At 43.5% G+C, this 20,368-nt stretch overlaps 1 protein-coding gene across 1 annotated transcript; it reads right to left on the reverse strand.

Moving 5' to 3' along the window:
* Nucleotides 1–6,237: 6,237 nt before the first annotated feature.
* On the reverse strand, nt 6,238–19,702 carry LOC307238124 (serine/threonine-protein kinase OSR1-like). Its single transcript, XM_080010992.1, has 17 exons — nt 19,603–19,702; nt 18,841–18,953; nt 17,967–18,075; nt 17,397–17,538; nt 16,461–16,516; nt 15,943–16,052; nt 15,628–15,729; nt 14,327–14,460; nt 14,148–14,196; nt 13,965–14,030; nt 11,640–11,762; nt 10,644–10,679; nt 10,291–10,440; nt 9,797–9,902; nt 9,616–9,684; nt 9,157–9,221; nt 6,238–8,412 (listed from the first exon to the last, which is right to left on the reverse strand). The coding sequence occupies exons 1-17, from the start codon at nt 19,670–19,672 to the stop codon at nt 8,338–8,340; spliced, it is 1,575 nt and encodes a 524-aa protein (XP_079867118.1). The 5' UTR covers nt 19,673–19,702; the 3' UTR covers nt 6,238–8,337.
* Between the last annotated feature and the right edge of the window lie 666 nt (nt 19,703–20,368).

The raw sequence follows: 20,368 nt of genomic DNA on the forward strand, positions 1-20,368 counted from the left end.
AATAATAATAATAATAATAATAATAATAATTGTTATTAATTGGTATTATTATTATTAATTTATAATAATAATAATAATAATAATAATAATTGTATTCTTGTTATTTATAGGTATTATTGTTTATTTATTTATTTATTTATTATTATTATAATTATTATTGTTATTATTAAGATTATTTTTTTAAATCCTTCCTTCAAATATTACTGTTAAATGAAGAACTCGCAGCGTCTCTGTGTTGAACATAATAATAATAATAATAATAATAATAATAATAATAATAATAATAATAATAATCTTCTTTCGGCTGCTCCCGTTTGTGGTTGCCACAACTGATCATCTGCCTCCAATAATAATAATAATAATAATAATAATAATAATAATAATAATAATAATAATAATAATAACAATAGAAATCACAATAAGCTCAAGTTTCGCCCTGAAAGTGAGGCCCGTCTTTCATGTGGTAGTCGGGCACCACTCACATCCCATAAGTTTTTCGCTCTTTTTTTTTTCTGCTCTTTTACGTCATAGGCCACTGGGCTTTGCTACTCTCAGATTTAACATTTTGAGCAACCGACCTTGAGAGATTTCAAGAGGTTTATTTGTCACATACATATACAGTACATACGTTCATACATATATGTATGAACGTACGTAATATATGAATGTATGTAATATATATTTTCTTCATAGGTAAACCTCAACTATGAGAGACAAAATGAGAAAAAAAAATCCAGAAAATCACATTGTCTGATTTTTAAATAAATTATGGTGGAAAATAAGTATTTGGTCAATAACAAAAGTTCATCTCAATATTTTGTTATATACCCTTTGTTTGCAATGACAGAGGTCAAACGTTTTCTGTAAGTCTTCACAAGGTTTTCACACACTGTTGCTGGTATTTTGGCCCATTCCTCCATGCAGATCTCTTCTAGAGCAGTGATGTTTTGGGGCAACACGGACTTTCAACTCCCTCCAAAGATTTTCTATGGGGTTGAGATCTGGAGACTGGCTAGGCCACTCCAGGACCTTGAAATGCTTCTTATGAAGCCACTCCTTCGTTGCCCGGGCGGTGTGTTTGGAATCATTGTCATGCTGAAAGACCCAGCCACGTTTCATCTTCAATGCCCTTGCTGATGGAAGGAGGTTTTCACTCAAAATCTCACGACACATGGCCCCACTCATTCTTTCCTTTACACGGATCAGTCGTCCTGGTCCATTTGCAGAATAACAGCCCCAAAGCATGATGTTTCCACCCCCATGCTTCACAGTAGGTATGGTGTTCTTTGGATGCAACTCAGCTTTCTTTCTCCTCCAAACAAGACAAGTTGAGTTTTTACCAAAAAGTTATATTTTGGTTTCATCTGACTATATGACATTCTTCCAATCCTCTTCTGGATCATCCAAATGCTCTCTAGCAAACTTCAGACGGGCCTGGACACGTCTGGCACTGCAGGATTAGAGTCCCTGGCGGCGTAGTGTGTTACTGATGGTAGCCTTTGTTACTTTGGTCCCAGCTCTTTGCAGGTCATTCACTAGGTCCCCCCGAGTGGTTCTGGGATGTTTGCTCACCGTTCTTGTGATCATTTTGACCCCACGGGGTGAGATCTTGCGTGGAGCCCCAGATCGAGGGAGATTATCAGTGGTCTTGTATGTCTTCCATTTTCTACTAATTGCTCCCACAGTTGATTTCTTCACAACAAGCTGCTTACCTATTGCAGATTCAGTCTTCCCAGCCTGGTGCAGGTCTACAATTTTGTTTCTGGTGTCCTTTGACAGCTCTTTGGTCTTGGCCATAGTGGAGTTTGGAGTGTGACTGTCTGAGGTTGTGGACAGGTGTCTTTTATACTGATAACGAGTTCAAACAGGTGCCATTAATACAGGTAACGAGTGGAGGACAGAGGAGCCTCTTAAAGAAAAAGTTCCAGGTCTGTGAAAGCCAGAAATCTTGCTTGTTTGTAGGTGACCAAATACTTATTTTACCGAGGAATTTACCAATTAATTCATTAAAAATCCTACAACGTGATTTCCTGGATTATTTCCCCCCCCATTCTGTCTCTCATAGTCGAAGTGAACCTATGATGAAAATTACAGGCCTCTCTCATCTTTTTAAGTGGGAAAACTTGCACAATTGGTGGCTGACTAAATACTTTTTTGCCCCACTGTACATGTTTTAATACTAAATCAGGAACTTACACTACAATTGATGTTGTAAAATAGTAATTACTGTGATCAAACAGCGTATAAAAATGAGACGTCGGCTCTACTGGCTTTTGGACCAGGTACTTTGTTTTCCATCGCCAATAGTACCCAGCTCAATGTAGCTGGGTGGCGACACCACGAGAAAAGGGCCGTGACGTGGGGCTGAGTGTGAAGGCAACCCGGTGGCATGACGGATCAGATTCGGACGTCACAGGCAGCTAATCTTTCCAACCGAGTCCTGTCCCTTAAATCAGACGATCGGAGGGAGGACCCCGGAGGACTCGAGGGTTCAGTGCCGAGTGGACTTTTGAAAAAGACGGCACCTCGCAGAGACCTGGTCGGACGCTAACTCCACCCGGTGGCGGGGTCGGTTCAGATGCTGGAACGGAGCGACCAAACTCACTCCAGCCCCGGCTCGCAGGGGGAGGACTTGGCAGCGTTCGAGGGCCCGAGTGTCGGGTGTCTGCAGAGACACTCAAAACCTTCAAGAAACCCCTGAAAACCCCGCCCTGTCTGAGCTACAAATAAACTGTTCTTCTTTTTGTTGATGTTGATGTAGTTTCTTGATGAATTTGATGTGTTGATGAAGTAAAATAATAGGTTAATTACAAAAGAACAGCGTCAGACCAGACTTTCCATGGTTCGCCTGGGAGAGAACTGAGCCGGATGGATTCTCTGCCGGATGAAACTCAGGCAGGTTCTTTTATGCTTAACCAGAGACAACGGTGACCATCTGATTCCCCTACATAGGTCGTCGTTCACATTTCACCTCCCTTATCACCGGGACCCCTGACAATGGGCTCTCTCTTGAGACCCCTGGCACCGTCTGTTAATAATTATCTTATACAATGGGTACTGTCTTGGGACGGCACACATTCCAAGACACCTCATTGACTAGTTTTAAGTTGTTGTCACATTATGCAAAACACATAAGCACTTTTCATATTGCACTGATTCACATTTATTTATTTATTCATTTGTTTGTTTGTTTTAATAATAACACTGTTTTTATTCTGATTCTTGACAACTATCTTGTATCTGGTTGAATTTAGAAACAGGAGACAAGGCTTCAATTCGAGGTTGCTCCACTGGTGGACATGTGCTCTGTTTCCAGCCGCTCATGTAAGTGGCTTTGAACCAAGGCGTCTGATCAATAAATAAATGTAAATGTGGAGCACCGGAGCGCCGGCCTGACCCACCCCCGACGTAATGGTCCTTTTGTAAATATTTAAATTGTTAAACTTTCACACCCTTTTCATACACATTTCGGAGTTTAAGAGCCTCAAGTGCTTCTTAACTCTATTCAGTTTGTCAGTGTGCGTGGAAGGCTGATGGGGGAGGGGGTATTTGTGTATTTGTGTTCAACATCTACGAGGTTAGATCGGTAGATACAAATGAATTAGAATAGATGAGACGGTCCCTCGCAAAGCCTTGTGAATACCCACATCTTTTTTTTGGTCCTTGTCATAGGTTCATAGCGATGTAGATCAATGATTTCATAATGTAAGGCAAGCTCTCTTCCAAGTAAGGAGATCGGTCTCGGGTCGCCGCCCAGCCCCAGTGAACCTTGAAACTTGTTGCCAAGACCAGCGGGGCAAACAGCCGGGCGACGGGGCAAACAGCCGGGCAACGGGGCAAACAACCGGGCAACGGGGCAAACAACCGGGCTAGAGGGCCAACAGCCGGGCGACGGGGCAGAGCCGGGCGCATCTTGCTGCTATTGTTGTGAGGATGACGTTACTGCCCATAATATCACACCACACTGTAACTCCACGAGGCAGAATCCGTGACATCAAGAGGGATGAGGTCCATCAAAAGTATCAAGAGATAAAGGCATCGAGTCGTTACGACAGCCTGACAGTCTGGTCATCAGAAGCTCCACGCAAGATGCTGGCGGCCATGTCGGCCGCTGCTATTTCTTTCCATAACAATCTTTCTATAACATCATAGTTGTGCAGCGTATTTGAGCATAGAGCTTAGAATTCGATCTAACGATGAATGGAAACTCACCAAATTTACATTTTTATTTATTTATTATTCATTATTTCTGACGTTGGTCTACATTTGGATGAAAACCTCCGTTGTTATCGGGATTCCTTTTTTTTTTAAACGTGCCCTCGACTTGCTGCCTTTCAAAGATTCACTCAGCATTGAACCAGGTTCATGTTCAAGTTCAAGTGATTATTTGTCACATACATGTACATACGTATACATACGGTCACATGGAATTCCTCCCTCAGCAGCTCATGTCCTTGTGCTGCTGAGGCTCATGAGGCTTGAGCATCTCCTTCAATCTCCTTCAGCATCTCAACCATCACCCACCAGGTTGACTTCACACTTGGCCCTTGTCTCTGAGCGCTATTTTGTGAATGAGGAATTTGCCGTGTGTGTGTGTGTGTGTGTGTGTCTGTGTACAGTATGTAAATCTATCTATCTACTGTATCTATCTATCTATCTATCTATAGATAGATAGATAGATAGGTGTGTCTATGAATGTGTGTGTGTATAAATGTGTCTATATATATATATATATATATATATATATATACAGTATATGTATATTCCAAATCAGGTAGAAATGGAAATTGTCTGAGAAAGGTGTACACTAACATAAATAAAAATAAATAACAAACAAAAAGAGAAAAAATACATTTCAGAGTTTTCTATTTCTTTCTCGGGTGTTCAATTTGAAATTCTATATTTATGAAGGAACAGAAAAATAGCGGCGAACAAATGATTCCTTTGCTGGAAGGACTCCTGAATCATTTCTTCTAGTTTTTGAACAAGTATTTAATATATCCCTCATCACATTCTTATGTTATTGTCTTCTTCTGAAAACAGCTCCCTCTAAAGAGTTTCCCTTCCCCGGGGGCCTCACATAGGCCCTGCCTGGGACCTCTGGATCCCCACAACTGCCACTGCCCATTAGTAGGCCATAATAAAAGTCAGAAGTGTTTGTATCTGTGAATATTTGTTGTTGTTATGTGGTCATCGGGATAGCGGATAGCATTGTAAAAAAGTGTCCTGACAGGTAAAAAAGGTTGAGAAACTTGTCCGACTTTACACAGAGCTTACTGCGTTGACTGGAGTCGTGAAGAGGAACGATGGATAAACATTCGTTACATTAGATTACGTCAACCACGACGGTATAGTGTGTCCCAGAAATAAACCTTTTTTAAAATTATTATTTAAACAAGGCAAAGAGTGAGCAGCCGCCGACAGCCACGTGGAGCCGAGAATTTAATTCAGCTCTCAGAATTGAGAATTGACTTTCAACGCATTGGGCACATGTATAATCTTAAAAATACGACATGAACCGTGTCACCTCACTCAACCCCTGCAGCAACGCAGCAGAATGACACAAGGGCAATAATAAACCACAGCCGGGTTGATGTAATAACAAGAGCCGAGTTGTGCTTTGACCACCTGTTGACACCTTACCATGCATTCATGCAAGTTATTCAATACGCTTTCATACATTTTGCTCGTCGCAGCATCACATCAGTGCGTTTGTAGGGGTATGAACCGGTTTAAAAGCGCCATTCTTTAACACCCTGGAGATTGACGACGGTAAGAAGCAACTCAATCAAAACTAATTCAGTTTATTTACGTCCTTACACCGACTCCCCACAGTCTGTGATTCTTCCCTGGGACAGTGTTTGCTTATCCAATCCGGGTTTATGTCATTTGAGTTTTCCTGATTTGAGCAAAATTTGGCATCTGTCGTCCTCTACTGGCCAGGAACCGTCCTCACTCCTCAGGCCCCCTCCTCAACCAGAGCCAAGGAAACTATGAACTCCTCCTAAAAAAAGATGAATTAATCAAAGTCCTGACTCATAATTTTGAGTTCCATCATGTGACTTTATTTACCACCTGAAACATTTCTGTGTTTATTGACAACTTCTTAACAACAAATTTATTGGGATTCTGTATGACAAAGTCCTAGAATGCAATCAAACCTGTTCCCATAAATTGTAGTTTACACAATTTATGATGAAAGCGTGTTTAATTTTGAACTTTTAATGATTTGTGTAAAAAAAAAAAAAAAAAAAAAAAAAGCAATATTTTGCCATTCAACTCTTCAAATTAAACTCTACTCGAAGCATGTAACTACCAATTTGAACATCCATTGATCTGGTACCACCACAAACACAGATAAAATAGTATAATGGTGATATTTGTGCCACCTTTGCAGTTACTGGGAAACAACATTTTTTTGTAAATCTACTATCGTCAGGAAATTGAAATGGACACAATTTTGGAGAGAACTGCATTTCTCATTACATGAAAGCACAGCGTATGTGATTACAAGCCACCCGTTATTCTAAAACAAGCAAGTAAATATAAGGTGCCAATAGAACAAAATCATTTTGTGCGTCATTAGTGATATTCTAGCATTTAAAAAAAGGCAGACGGCAGAACACAATAAAGGGAATAAAAAAAAAAAAAAAAACAATATAAAGTAAGTTATTTGTGTACTGTACGGGAGGAATCACGGATTATTCTGATGAGTAGTCTTTTTTTTTAAATTACTTCAATTTAAAAACAGTCAATGAATCTACATACTCGCGTACAAACATCATGGTGTTTGTGTGACCATGCGTGCAGTCCCCATTAAACTTAAAACATTTTGAAAAAAAAGGTTTTTTTTGTTTTTTTAATACACCATTTACAATAATGTACCTGAACTCTTGAGCTACCGCACAGCCCTTGCACACGATAGAGACCAGCCATTCAGCTACACTGGGAGTGACAACAGATATGTGGGTCAGTGTTTTACCAAGCGAAGCCTCCTGCGCCGTCCAGTCAACTCGCTTAGAGACGGAAAACACAAGCTGTCGTCGTTTATATTGAGGGCAAATCGAGCGATAGCTGACCCGGGCGGAAATTTTGTAATCTTCCTGCGTACAATCCTCTTTAAATTCCTTTTTGAGGAATTTCAAGATCAAACATCCCCACCCCAAGAGAGAGAGCGAGAGAGGAAAAAAAAAAAGAAGTCATTCCTGATGTATGACATGGCACCGTATTTAAGAGTTCCAAATTCTTCCTTCTCTTCGGCGACATTTATCCATTTTAAATGGCAGCTGCATGTTACGCAGGGGTCCCCTGAACGGCTAACGTTCAGACCGGACAGCGGCTCCTGCGGAGGTACGCGCACCGCTTCCCAAACCACGTCTCCGTGAACCAGCGATCACAGGCGGTGAAAAGAAATTAACTATTGCATAGTACAAGGAAATTGGAACGTATTATTCATTAAAATAACTCTTGTCCTGGGAAGAACCTTGGGAGGATCCACTGGACAGAGGGGACTGTGTGTCACAGTAAACAGCACTAATGTGTGGATACTGAACGTGGATGGATCTGTTGAACGTCGTCCTACTCTGTGGTGGGTTTTTTATTTTTTTGAGTTGTTTAGGGCAGACTTTATTTGTTCACCTCAAATATTAAATGAAGTGCATTAAATTAACTATAACCAAGGTGCAGTTAAAATAACTCTACATGACTTGTCAATTATTTTAATGTCAATGTTAAAAGAGGTGTCTTCATCGGGTGTCCATTCACAATATACGACCAGTAAATTACCTGCGGACTCAATTTTGTTCTCAGTCACACTACAGTCCCCAGTGGAATCTATAGTTCTGCTAACTAAGGCTGACTTTACACTTTATTAAATCAGGATTTGTGTAAAGTGCCAAATAAAGGTGGCAAAACACTCTGGTGAGTTCAGTGGCACAAGTTGATTAAATTAAAAAAAAAAAAAAAAAAAAAAAAAAAAAAAAGGCTATCGCATCCAGTACTGGCAGGAGCTGGTTTGGATTGTGCTTATGTATAGAGAAGAGAAAGGAAAACTAAAGAAAAGAAGAAGAACAAACCAAAACGTAATTCAATTGATGTCATTGATTGCTGTTCTCCCATTTATGTAGGCGCACTGTAAACTTTTCAAGTGTGATTCCTGTGTTGAGCTTTGCTCTCTTTCTCAGCGTGGTCCACGTGCATCCTGCAGTAGGTTTTACACTCCTGCCAGGAGTTGACCTTCCACCTCCTCTTTGGCAGTAGTGGTTTCTTGGAATTGAGAAATAATGCAGCCGTGCAATACCATTTATTGCTGTCCTTTTGTTGTGGGCTGCACGCCAGTTAACTGATGCTGAGCTGGGCGAAGCCCATGAGCTTAACATCATCTGGGATTTCCGACTCATCCAAACCCGACGCCTGAAAGACAAGGAAGCACAGGACGTCAATTCAAAAGGTCAAAAGAGACTTGACTCAAAAGGACTTTTTCTTTACAGTTAGGGTTAGGGTAGTTGCTCGGTATCACTTTCTGGCAATATCATCAAGCTAAACTACAAAAACATGTGAAATCTGAATTCAGAAATATCAAGGTTTATATATAAAAGGTCATTTCCATGGTTTCAGCAATGACCACCAGCCACTGGAGCTGGTCTGAGGAGAAGTGATCAGAGGTATAAGGTAGCATCCACCCTTAAAGGGGACCTAGTATGAAAAACTAGGTGCCCCCCCCCCCCTTTCTAATTATAATAATTTAAAAAAATTAAGGTTTGGCGGTAACGTTGACGGTAGCTTGCGCCGCTGCGTGTTCCTCCAAACAAAACCAATAAAAAACAGTGTGCTTTTATTGTAGATGTATTCATTTAATAACATTTTCCTGTTTCCTGATTGAATGAAACAACATGTGATACAAAGCCTCAGTGACAATATCAACTTGTCGAAAGGGGGTATAATATGGGACTTTTAAAATTCATAATGCACAAATCCTTATAGTTTGTATTTCTTAGCTCAGAGTAAGGCCCGTTCAACTATTATTGGCCATGTCTTTTTTTTTTTTTCTTGCCACAGAAAATAAATAATTTGCCTTTTTTAAGAGACATTTCAATTGACGAGGGCCGTGTTCTACGATCCTGCAACAACCCTTTGTCACTAAATGTTGTCACTTACCAGTTTAAAAGTCACATTTCTGTTGTTTTGAGGATCGTCGACAATCTTTTGCAAATTGGCAGCAACTGTAGGGAAGATAAAGAACAAAACATGACAACTTCAAACGAGCATAAACACAACATTTCAGAATATTTTCAGTATGAGCTCTTACATGTCTTAAGTGTGAACACATGTAATGTGGCTTTTTTTTTTGGAGACTCCTCGTGTCTAGTCTCGCATAGACCTTTCCCCACACTTGGTTTTAAAGATGGAGGAAGGTCTGGTTCAACCCGCTGTCATTCTGGTGCAGAGGGGAAAAACCCTCCGTCTTGTTTGCATTTCTTAAACCAATCACAATCGTCTTGGGCGTCGCTCAGCACGGGACGCAGCGACGGTGCCCTTGGAAAATAGTGTCGACTAGTACCACCACCCTGATCTATACGCTGTCATGGAAACCGTCCATCACACAGATTCACTCACCGATAACCAAGTCCCTCCCGTCAACGAGACCCGCCGACACCAACTCCTGAGACACGCCGTCCGCTGAGTCTGAGCAGAGAAACGGAGGGCGTGGTCAGGGACGGGAGAGGAGGTCACAACGTCATCTCACAGAACAAAAACAAAAAGGCCCCGAGGACGAGGACGGGAGCGGGACACCCACCTCTGCCCGGCATGAACTCAAATCGAATGTCGTTGAGTTCCTTCTTCAGATTCCTTAACCTCAGAACCAAGCTAATGGCAACGTTCACACCGGGTTCGCTCACTTCCTGTTGGGGGCACGGCGGTTAAGATGTTACAACGTGGGATTTAAAGTGGGACATCTGAAACCTTTTTTTCTTTTAGCTGGCACTTTTCATGAAACAGCCATTCATCCATTTTCCTTATGCATGTGCTCCTCTATAGGCTGTTTCCATTGTTGTGGCGGGGTCCACCTTTCCCAGCAAGAATGGTATGACCATTAACGCACAAAAAGGGAATCACGGCCGAGTTGAATTGGATAAACCAGAATAATTTATGTTTCTCTGCATGCATTTTCATTTGTTCTGACCATTGCGTTTGTTGATTTGTCTTTCGGAAAATTGTGAAAAAACATTGAAATATCATTGTGATGGAGTCTCAGCGTCTCATCTCGTCTCTATTTTCCTTCGCATTTACCTGTGCGGTGGGTGCGTGTGAGGGGCTGGCGGTCTGGGGGGCCGCCTGCTGTGGCGCGTCTCCCCCAGTGGGGGCGGTGTTTGCCAGGTTCTCCGGAGCCGCAGCAGGTGGCTGCAGGTGGCTGGAGGCGCCAACTGATGGAGGGAAAATCTACGCAGGGTGAGACAACGACCACAAATCAGCGAGAGTACTTATTATAATTATTTTTATAATTGTTTTTGGGTTTTTTTAACCCGTCCAGGTATCCCATCAATGAGAAGAAGAAACACAACAGACAGTCATGCAGATCCACATCTCAGGATATTATGCACAAATCAAAATCTCTGCGTCATGTCCGCTATGATTGGACTCACCTCCATGTTCTGCGATCCATCTTTCACTCTGGGCGACTGCAGAACGGACATGACAGATTGTCAGGATTTCAACAAATAACATGCAACGCTTTTTTTTACGTCCCTTAAAAACAAAGAAGAATGTTGGAATGATAAAGGGTTTGGCCCATTATGGCATTGTCCACAGGACTAAACTGAATTACAAAACAATAAAATGAAATGAATCATAGGAAAGAAGAATCCCACATCCAGTCATCAACTCTGCGTAACGGTTCAACACAGGATCATCTCTGAACCAATTAAGTAACTGCATGCGATCTGTTCTGCCCTTAGAGAAGACACTTAATTTGTGCCATAGCTGCTAAAATAGGAACCAGTCTGGCATACCACACACAAATATAATAAACAAAGCAAATATGGCACAAAGTTAGCGGAAATCCCTGGTATTTCTGGTAATGCTATGTTACAGATGGATTAACACAACTTCTGTCAGTGACTTCCATTTGATACCATTCACCAGGAGCAGGTTGAACAGCAATCCTCAACACACCCCAGGTGTCTCTGGACTCGGGGGGGTTAAAATTTTGGCCGAGTACAGAATCAGAATCGGGATCATTCTGCGACCGGAATTGACCGGACGTGATTGAAGCCACAACGCAATGCCTCTAGTCGTGGTTATGACAACATTTAAACCAGGCTGTCTGCAGGTTGTCAGAAGTTTCAATTTGTTAAAGTTGAAACGAATCAAATTTAAAACCTAAAACCTGAAGATAAAATTTGGTGAATTATGTTTTATTAAAAAATGGATGAAAGTTATCACAACAAGGTCAAGCATAACATAACGTCAATATAAAAGTCGATAAACACCATTTCTAGCAATGGCACAAATACAAACACGTTCAAATATTTGTCAACTCAACATAAAACCACATGACATGCATTAAGCCAGGGGAGTGTGACGCTTCTTCTGTCTCTGTCTCAGTGAAGTGTTATGCTTTGGGGGTGATGGGGCCTCACCCGCAGGGCGGCCACGGCGGCCCTCCCCTCCTCGCTCTCCTCGTCCAGCTCGTCGTCGCTCCACTCCCACTCGCCGTCCTCCGTTTTGTGGAGCCGCCCACTCGAGCCGGGCACACGCCGCACCTGAGTCGGGTGCGACAAACACACTTGAAACAGAAAGAAGTGTTTCTCCTCAAAGTTGCTTGCAGTGCACCTAAAATGATTTGGCTGTGTCGAAAATCAGGTGATCGCTCTCTTCTGTGATATTCTATTGCCTGTTAGAAAAATGGTTTCTTTGTATTTTGTTTTATTACGCTTTGGCTTCTATTCTCTTCTATGAGATGTTTGTGCTGAGACCAGGGCTGTATCGATATAATACGGTTTCTGGTTTTCATAACATCACAACAGAGTTCAATGTTGTCTTAAAGAAATGCTATTTCTGAACTTAATAGACTGTTCAGATCATGCTTGGTCATAATATCCACATTACTATCGACTGTTTCTCAAATACAGTGGGGCAAAAAAGTATTTAGTCAGCCACCAATTGTGCAAGTTCTCCCACTTAAAAAGATGAGAGAGGCCTGTAATTTTCATCATAGGTACACTTCGACTATGAGAGACAGAATGTGGGAAAAGAATCCAGGAAATCACGTTGTAGGATTTTTAATGAATTAATTGGTAAATTCCTCTGTAAAATAAGTATTTGGTCACCTACAAACAAGCAAGATTTCTGGCTTTCACAGACCTGGAACTTTTTCTTTAAGAGGCTCCTCTGTCCTCCACTCATTTCCTGTATTAATGGCACCTGTTTGAACTCATTATCAGTATAAAAGACACCTGTCCACAACCTCAAACAGTCACACTCCAAACTCCACTATGGCCAAGACCAAAGAGCTGTCAAAGGACACCAGAAACAAAATTATAGACCTGCACCAGGCTGGGAAGACTGAATCTGCAATAGGTAAGCAGCTTGTTGTGAAGAAATCAACTGTGGGAGCAATTATTAGAAAATGGAAGACATACAAGACCACTGATAATCTCCCTCGATCTGGGCCTCCACGCAAGATCTCCCCCCGTGGGGTCAAAATGATCACAAGAACGGTGAGCAAACTTCCCAGATCCACACGGGGGGACCTAGTGAATGACCTGCAGAGAGCTGGGACCAAAGTAACAAAGGCTACCATCAGTAACACACTACGCCGCCAGGGACTCAAATCCTGCAGTGCCAGACGTGTCCCCCTGCTTAAGCCAGTTCATGTCCAGGCCCGTCTGAAGTTTGCTAGAGAGCATTTGGATGATCCAGAAGAGGATTGGGAGAATGTCATATGGTCAGATGAAACCAAAATATAACTTTTTGGTAAAAACTCAACTTGTCGTGTTCGGAGGAGAAAGAAAGCTGAGTTGCATCCAAAGAACACCATACCTACTGTGAAGCATGGGGGTGGAAACATCATGCTTTGGGGCTGTTTTTCTGCAAAGGGACCAGGACGACTGATCCGTGTAAAGGAAAGAATGAATGGGGCCATGTGTCGTGAGATTTTGAGTGAAAACCTCCTTCCATCAGCAAGGGCATTGAAGATGAAACGTGGCTGGGTCTTTCAGCATGACAATGATCCCAAACACACCGCCTGGGCAATGAAGGAGTGGCTTCATAAGAAGCATTTCAAGGTCCTGGAGTGGCCTAGCCAGTCTCCAGATCTCAACCCCATAGAAAATCTTTGGAGGGAGTTGAAAGTCTGTGTTGCCCAGCGACAGCCCCAAAACATCACTGCTCTAGAGATCTGCATGGAGGAATGGGCCAAAATACCAGCAACAGTGTGTGAAAACCTTGTGAAGACTTACAGAAAACGTTTGACCTCTGTCATTGCAAACAAAGGGTATATAACAAAGTATTGAGATGAACTTTTGTTATTGACCAAAAACTTATTTTCCACCATAATTTGCAAATAAATTCTTTAAAAATCTGACAATGTGATTTTCTGGATTTTTTTTTTTTTTCCCCCTCATTTTGTCTCTCATAGTTGAGGTTTACCTATGATGAAAATAACAGGCATCTCTCATCTTTTTAAGTGGGAGAACTTGCACAATTGGTGGCTGACTAAATACTTTTTTGCCCCACTGTATGTCTTGTCTCAATATCTTGTTAAAGCACCAATACCTGCCCCCAAAATATTGCCAAATGATCAAAAAGGAGGTATTCCTCAAAAATAATCTTCTATTTGGATTGTCACACTAAACCTTTGTGAACTTTATATAAATCTTTGAAATGAATATACAATACATGACGACCGCATGAGGCACAATAATAAAGATGATTTTCAACATCTACTCTAATGCGTTTCAGACCTTTTTTGATCGTTCGGTTATAGTCGGTCCCTTGTGTAGTAACTTCTCCTGCAGGTACTCGTTGTTCTGCAAAAATGAGACACAAACGTTTTACTATTTTGTTTTACTATGTCTTTAAAGTGCACACACACATATACACATACATACACACACAATCATTTAATTACACGCAGGGCGGCTCACCTTGGCTTTCGTGAAGAATTTATGCTTCAGCAATTCAGCGGCCGTCGGCCTAAGAACAGGGTTTACATTAAAAATAAATGAACATACATTTTTAAGACAGGAGAAAGCGTCACATTCAGGATTCATCGGAACCCCCACAGAGGCCTCATTACTCCCGGGAAGATCTCTTCCAGGCTGACCTTTTCTCTGGGTCTTTCTGTAAACACAGCGAGAGCATCTTCCTGAAGGACTTGCCGTACTTCTTCACCATCTCCTTGTCCGTGATACCCGTCTCCAGGCAGGGAGGGTCGTTCTGCAGGGTCAGCATCAGCACCTGGAGGCACACGCACATCGGCACAGGTCAACACACCGAGTACACAAGGACACGGTGTTTCAGTTTACAAACCCTTCTAGGGAAACTTGTCTCAGGTCACCCCCCCCCCCCCAAGGAAGTCATGGTTTACTGGCAGCTTGCACCGATTTTGACAGACATATTCAGGTCACTTAGTCAGACATTCAGTTATATGCTTCCTAACTAACTGTTTAAAACCATGCACAACAAAATTTAATCTCAAGCTGAATCTATTTTAAAAAGGGGAAAACGTCGGTCAGTTTCTGCACAGGCGCAGCACTAGCCGTTCCTCATACTAATACATCGAAAATAAATTCTTCCATAAGGTACACATAGTTACACAGTGGTGCAAACTCACAACTGCATCTGGTAATTCACCTTTCGCCACTCCCATCCCTCCTCTTCTCACCCAAACAACAGGATGAGGAGCATGCAGCACTAAATGATATGGCAAGAAACCGAAAACTTGACAACTCAATTCAAGATTGTTCAGAGGCTAAAAAAGACTAGTCTGCCGTGGAAGGGTACAGAAGAGAATGCGCTAATATTAATCCCAGAATTCTTCAGTCTTCTAATCAAGAATCTTATAGTGTCACACAGCTTTCTCCTATGTTCTCTACACGCTGTGGTTGAGACACTGCCCCCCAGTGGGCATAATGAAATATACATAATCTGTACATAAGTATAAAAACGAACAACCACACGAATGTCTCCGACGACACCCGAGCACGTTTGCTCACGATCAGATGGAGAAGCATGATTCATTTTAGGATTCTATGCTTGCGATGGCACCAGCCAGGAGGCAAACAAAAACATCCCAACCGCTACAGCCGCAGAAAGAACTAAGGAAATGGGAAGAGGAGGACTGTCATCTGCTCTTTCTAAATATTTTGCTTTAGTTTGGCAACTAGGATGAAAAGTGAGCACATGACTGACTGATGACATGCACACCCCATGCACAGTTTCAGTCTCACCTCCACCTGTCCGTGTTCGGGAGGAAGGGGCTTTGCGGTTGATCGAGTGTTCTTACAAGACATTGTGGATTTATTTTGGTGGCATTTCACCTTTTGTATCTTGCGGAACCCAAATGAGATATGAGAGTGTACAGAAGTGTGCCTTGCTAAAGGGCAACAAAGCACCCACTGTTACCTTCATTGGTGGGTATTTGTGATACGGCGCGGCGCCAGTTGCCAGTTCAATTGCAGTGATTCCAAAGCTCCAGATGTCTGCTTTGAAGTCATAGCCACGGACCTGCAGATTAAAACAAATGCAGCGTCACTGTCTTTCTGCAGGGTATGACTGTGCGGAATGGAAAGGCAAACACAAGGCACATAATGTCACACACACACACACACACACACACACACACACACACACACACACACACACACACACACACACACACACACACACACACACACACACACACACACACACACACACACACACACACACACACACTACCTGCTCCATGACCTCTGGGGCCATCCAGCATGGAGTCCCTACAAATGTCTTCCGCACTTTGTTCCTGGTCATGTCTCCGCCAGTCGCTAGGAAGGCACTCACACCAAAGTCTGTCGAGGTGGATCAGTGTGTGTGTGTGTGTGTGTGTGTGTGTGTGTGTGTGTGTGTGTGTGTGTGTGTGTGTGTGTGAGAGGTCAAGGATGCAAATATGTGAGAGAAAAAGAAAGACAAAGAAGAAGGAAGGAAAGTAAAAGGCCAAGACAGAGAGAGTGAGAGGGCAAGGATTCGATTATCCTAATAGGGCTCAGAGAAATCAGGCGAACGAACAACAAACAAAACATTGTTCTCATTCGACTGAAAACGCAATAAAAAAAACAAAGACAACATGGAAAGAATGTGATTGAAATGCAGACAAGCGCCTGGCTTGCAGAGTTTTTTTTATTTTTAAAGGGGATGATTAACTACATGGGTAAGAAGAAATAAACTTCCCCCTTCGCTGGGAGGTGCGCGCACAGTACCTGCAATTTGCACTGAACCATCGTCCCCAAGAAGTATGTTCCCAGCCTTGAGATCCCTGCAAGCATGAGGACAGTTGACGTTACATTTTATAAGACCCCTGGAATTTATGTGCGATTCGTGAGCTTAGGTTAAATAACGCCTTCTGCCTTCTCTCTTAAAATACATCGGGAAAACTACACCTTGGGGACAAATGTGGGATTTCCGACCCGGAAAAGCACAATGCAGTCACGGCCGCGCACACAGCTTTCCCCGATGGAGTGTAACCGAGTTATCCGCACCATATGATCTCAATCAGCGGTCGTTCCCCGCTCCACCGGTGCACTGGCGCTGCTTTGACGGCCCACACCGCCGGATACAAGACGGTTTTGTTAGTGCAGCCCGCCGCCTAATTCAACCAACCAGTCACGCTTATACAAGCTGAAATCACGATGGTCCTGAGGTTCTCTCTCTACACAAACAAAAACAAAAATCCAAAACGAGTCCCCGCAGTATAGTGAACTTCAAAAAGGGCTGCAACAAAGCGCGGCCGCGGAAAACCATGTGCTTGTGATACGCGAGGCTATAAATGAAGGGTCTGTTAATTGCAAACAATTGTTGCCACACACGTGTCATACAAACAGTGTAAACGGGGTATACAGGGAGCTTTATTCTCCAACCCGTGTCTCGGTGGCGGTTCACAGTGTTCCTGGGTAGAACTGTTATGTAAAAACAACCCTCCTCAATAATGCATTTCCAGTGTATTAAATATTAAGGGTTTCGGGTTGACGTGGAAACCAGAGAACCGGCCTGAATCGTGGCATTCATACGACTCAGTTCCAGCGGGAGGTGAGATACCGATGAGCTGATGTGATGCACGGCCTATTGGATAAGCTGGGATCTGAACACCGCAAATGAAAACAGCACTGGACCCGCAGTGAGACGTCCGCCGGCCTCACCTGTGAATCTGCCCGTTTTTGTGCAGATACTCCAGACCCTCCAGAACCTCCTTCAGGATGCTGGCTATGCTGGCCTCGTCAAGAACCCCGGTCCTGTGCTCGCCGCGGGAGATGATATGCTTGATGATGTCCAACACCGAGCCTGAGCATGGGGAGAAGTCGGAGAACGCTTTGCGGGTTTGCTCACAAGAGGGTGTGAAATTCAATGTTTTGGATGTTAGTGTCACTTAATTGACAGAGTGCTGTGTGACTGCTCACAAAAAAAAGACAAACAAAAACACTACTATACACTTTCCCAGCAGTGTTATACGGCAGAAAAGAGCAGGCTGGAGTAAGGAGTGGGCTCCGGGAGAAAGTCTGCACATTGATCGTTTATACAAATCAGACGGTTATAAATGCAACCACTTCTCTAATTGCCTAATCTGGTAAATTCCTTTCAGTCCAAGTCTAAGTCTTTGCTGATTAGGGAGAGGTTGAACGGGACAAAGGCCCAAAGAAAGTCGAGTGAAAGACACATTCGAGATAAGGGTTCGGTGAGAGTCAAGTCAAGAGGGAGGTTTCTTTACTCACCACCGCTGAGCAGCTTCATTACGAGCCAGAGTTCATCCTTCACCACAAAGGAGGTGTAGTAGGACACTATGTTTGGGTGGTGGCACTGACTCATAGCCTGGATCTCTTTCTGCGGTGAGGAGGAGCGGTGGTTGTTGGGGTTACAAAATGAGCAACAGAGGAAAAACAGAGCATTCAGCTTATTGTTAAGGTCACCGCTCAAGACTTTGGTCAAAATGCAATATGAGTGACACGCAATGTTGACATCGCCCAAGCGGCCACGTCAAGCCACCCGCCCCTTCTTATAACCGTACACCTAGCTATGGCTTTCGTTGTGGGGATATCTTTCAAAGCCGTCCCTTCCAGATTTCAGCTGTACTGCAGCCCGGAGGCGGCAGCGTGACCTGGGTTATGTCACCATCGGGCCACTGAGCCAAGACACACTTGAATAAGACGATGGAGGCCCGGGGGATTCCAGTTCCACGGCATGTTATATAAGTACTGGCTAACTGGCTGTGGTGGCGTCCAGCTGTTGGTCTGAGCCACTGACCTATAAATGTAGTGGATCCAGACAGTTTATGTCAATTCCTAAAAGTCGAGTCGCTTTCTGACACAAGGCCGCTTTCTGTATCCGGATGTTCTTGAGTAACAGTTTACTGACACTCAAAACTTCAATCTGTGTTGTCACATACCACACCAATCTCATAAACTTTATAAATACACTGCACCGTGTACTGCTTGGAAAGATCTAGGAAAGCAATTGTTTGTTTTGTCAGAGACTTACGCAGCCCTGGTCCAAGCCTATTGTTACAGACTCACACTAAGCATTCGGGGCTCTAATGACAGTGTTGATATAGAAACATCACCAGTGAGACGAGGAGGGCTGCGTACGTACCAGGAGCTCATCCATACTGGTCTGACACTTTTCCAGGTTGATGCGTTTGATGGCCACTTTTTCCTTCCGGGGCTCGCAGTAGGCTGCCTGGACCACGGCTGTGGCTCCGCTCCCTGCAGGTTAGTGGAGAAGGACCAGCGTCAAAGTGAGCCATATATCACACATCTATCCTCACTGACAGATATGGGTGGCTTTAACTTAAATAAGTAACAAGGGGATCTCTATCAGCTTGACTTTGTGTTGGATTTCATCAGGAGTTGGATGATTACTATCAATTATGGCAGGAATTAGGGGTGATTATGACATCACTGCGTCATTAAGTAGAACACGCACCGTGCTGCAGTGTGCAGTAAGTGTATTTGAGTCTAGATGTACATCATGTACCGTGGTGGTTCCGTTTCGTGGTAGTCACGTTCTTCAGACTGGTCTAAACTATGTATGACTCACTAAGCCAGATCATAAGTCAAGCAAAAAGAGCCCCGCCCACTTGAACACTTCACCCTCTAGTCTTCATGCCCTGGCAGCTAACTCGCTAGCTGGCTAGTTTCAAGCTAAACAACCGTCTGGCTTATTAGGCTCGTTGGGGAGAATATCTTCGGTTAGCGCTGTGAGGCGACTTGGTTTAGAGAAACAACTGGTCTGCTGGCAGCTGCGCACTCAATGCTTTCTGGTAAAGCGGCACAGAGAATGCTGGAAAGGCAGCAGAGGGCTAGCTCGCCGTTAGCCGCTAGCCACATTGCTAACGTTAGCTTAGCTACTCACCTATCACCTCGTTGAGAACATAATCGTCCTTGTTGATTGACCAGGGCTGGGAGCTCTGGTCCTCCGCCATGTTTCGCTGTGTGAACACTGCGGACAGAGTTGTTGAATTAAGCTCAAGCGGGCGGGCGACGTCGAAAAAGCGGCGTTACGATCGGTCCATTCGGCTCCGGGGACGGGCGGCCGCTACTCCGCTGACAGCTCCTGCTGCTACTGTCAACACAACTCACACGGGCGCCGCGCGTTACGCGTTAGGTAACGTGCGTAGCGTGTGCGTAACGTGCGTAACGTGCGGGTAGGACTCAAAAAGACGCCATTTTGGATGTGGCGGAACGCGCGGTGGACGGAGCTCAGTAATATTTATTTACAAAAGAAATACAAAAAAAAAGACAATTGCTGTGAAAAAATACGACAAAATAATCATTTTTTAAAATATATTTTATATTTTTAGGTAAAACCCGAGAGGCCCGCTTTGCTCCAATTTTACACATTTATACACGTTTGACAATGTTATATAGGCTTTACCCGCTGGAGGGCGCAAACTACTCTTTGCGAAACGCTGCTTGGGGTTTTTGCGAAAGAATCTTGTGCTGATGTGTAACTTTGAGATATTGTTCATGCCATCAACGCCCGATTCTCCCGATTGGTGTTCAAATCCGGACGCACGGTCCGCGTCAGCCCCCAACGCGTTGAAGGACCGCGCTGTTTATCAGCCGCTGCTGCAGATTCAACGAGGCCGCGACGTGTTTGTGACGTTGCGTGACGCGTT

This window comes from Zeus faber (assembly GCF_960531495.2).
Source record: "Zeus faber genome assembly, chromosome: 12".
NCBI classification, from domain to species: Eukaryota; Metazoa; Chordata; class Actinopteri; order Zeiformes; family Zeidae; genus Zeus; species Zeus faber.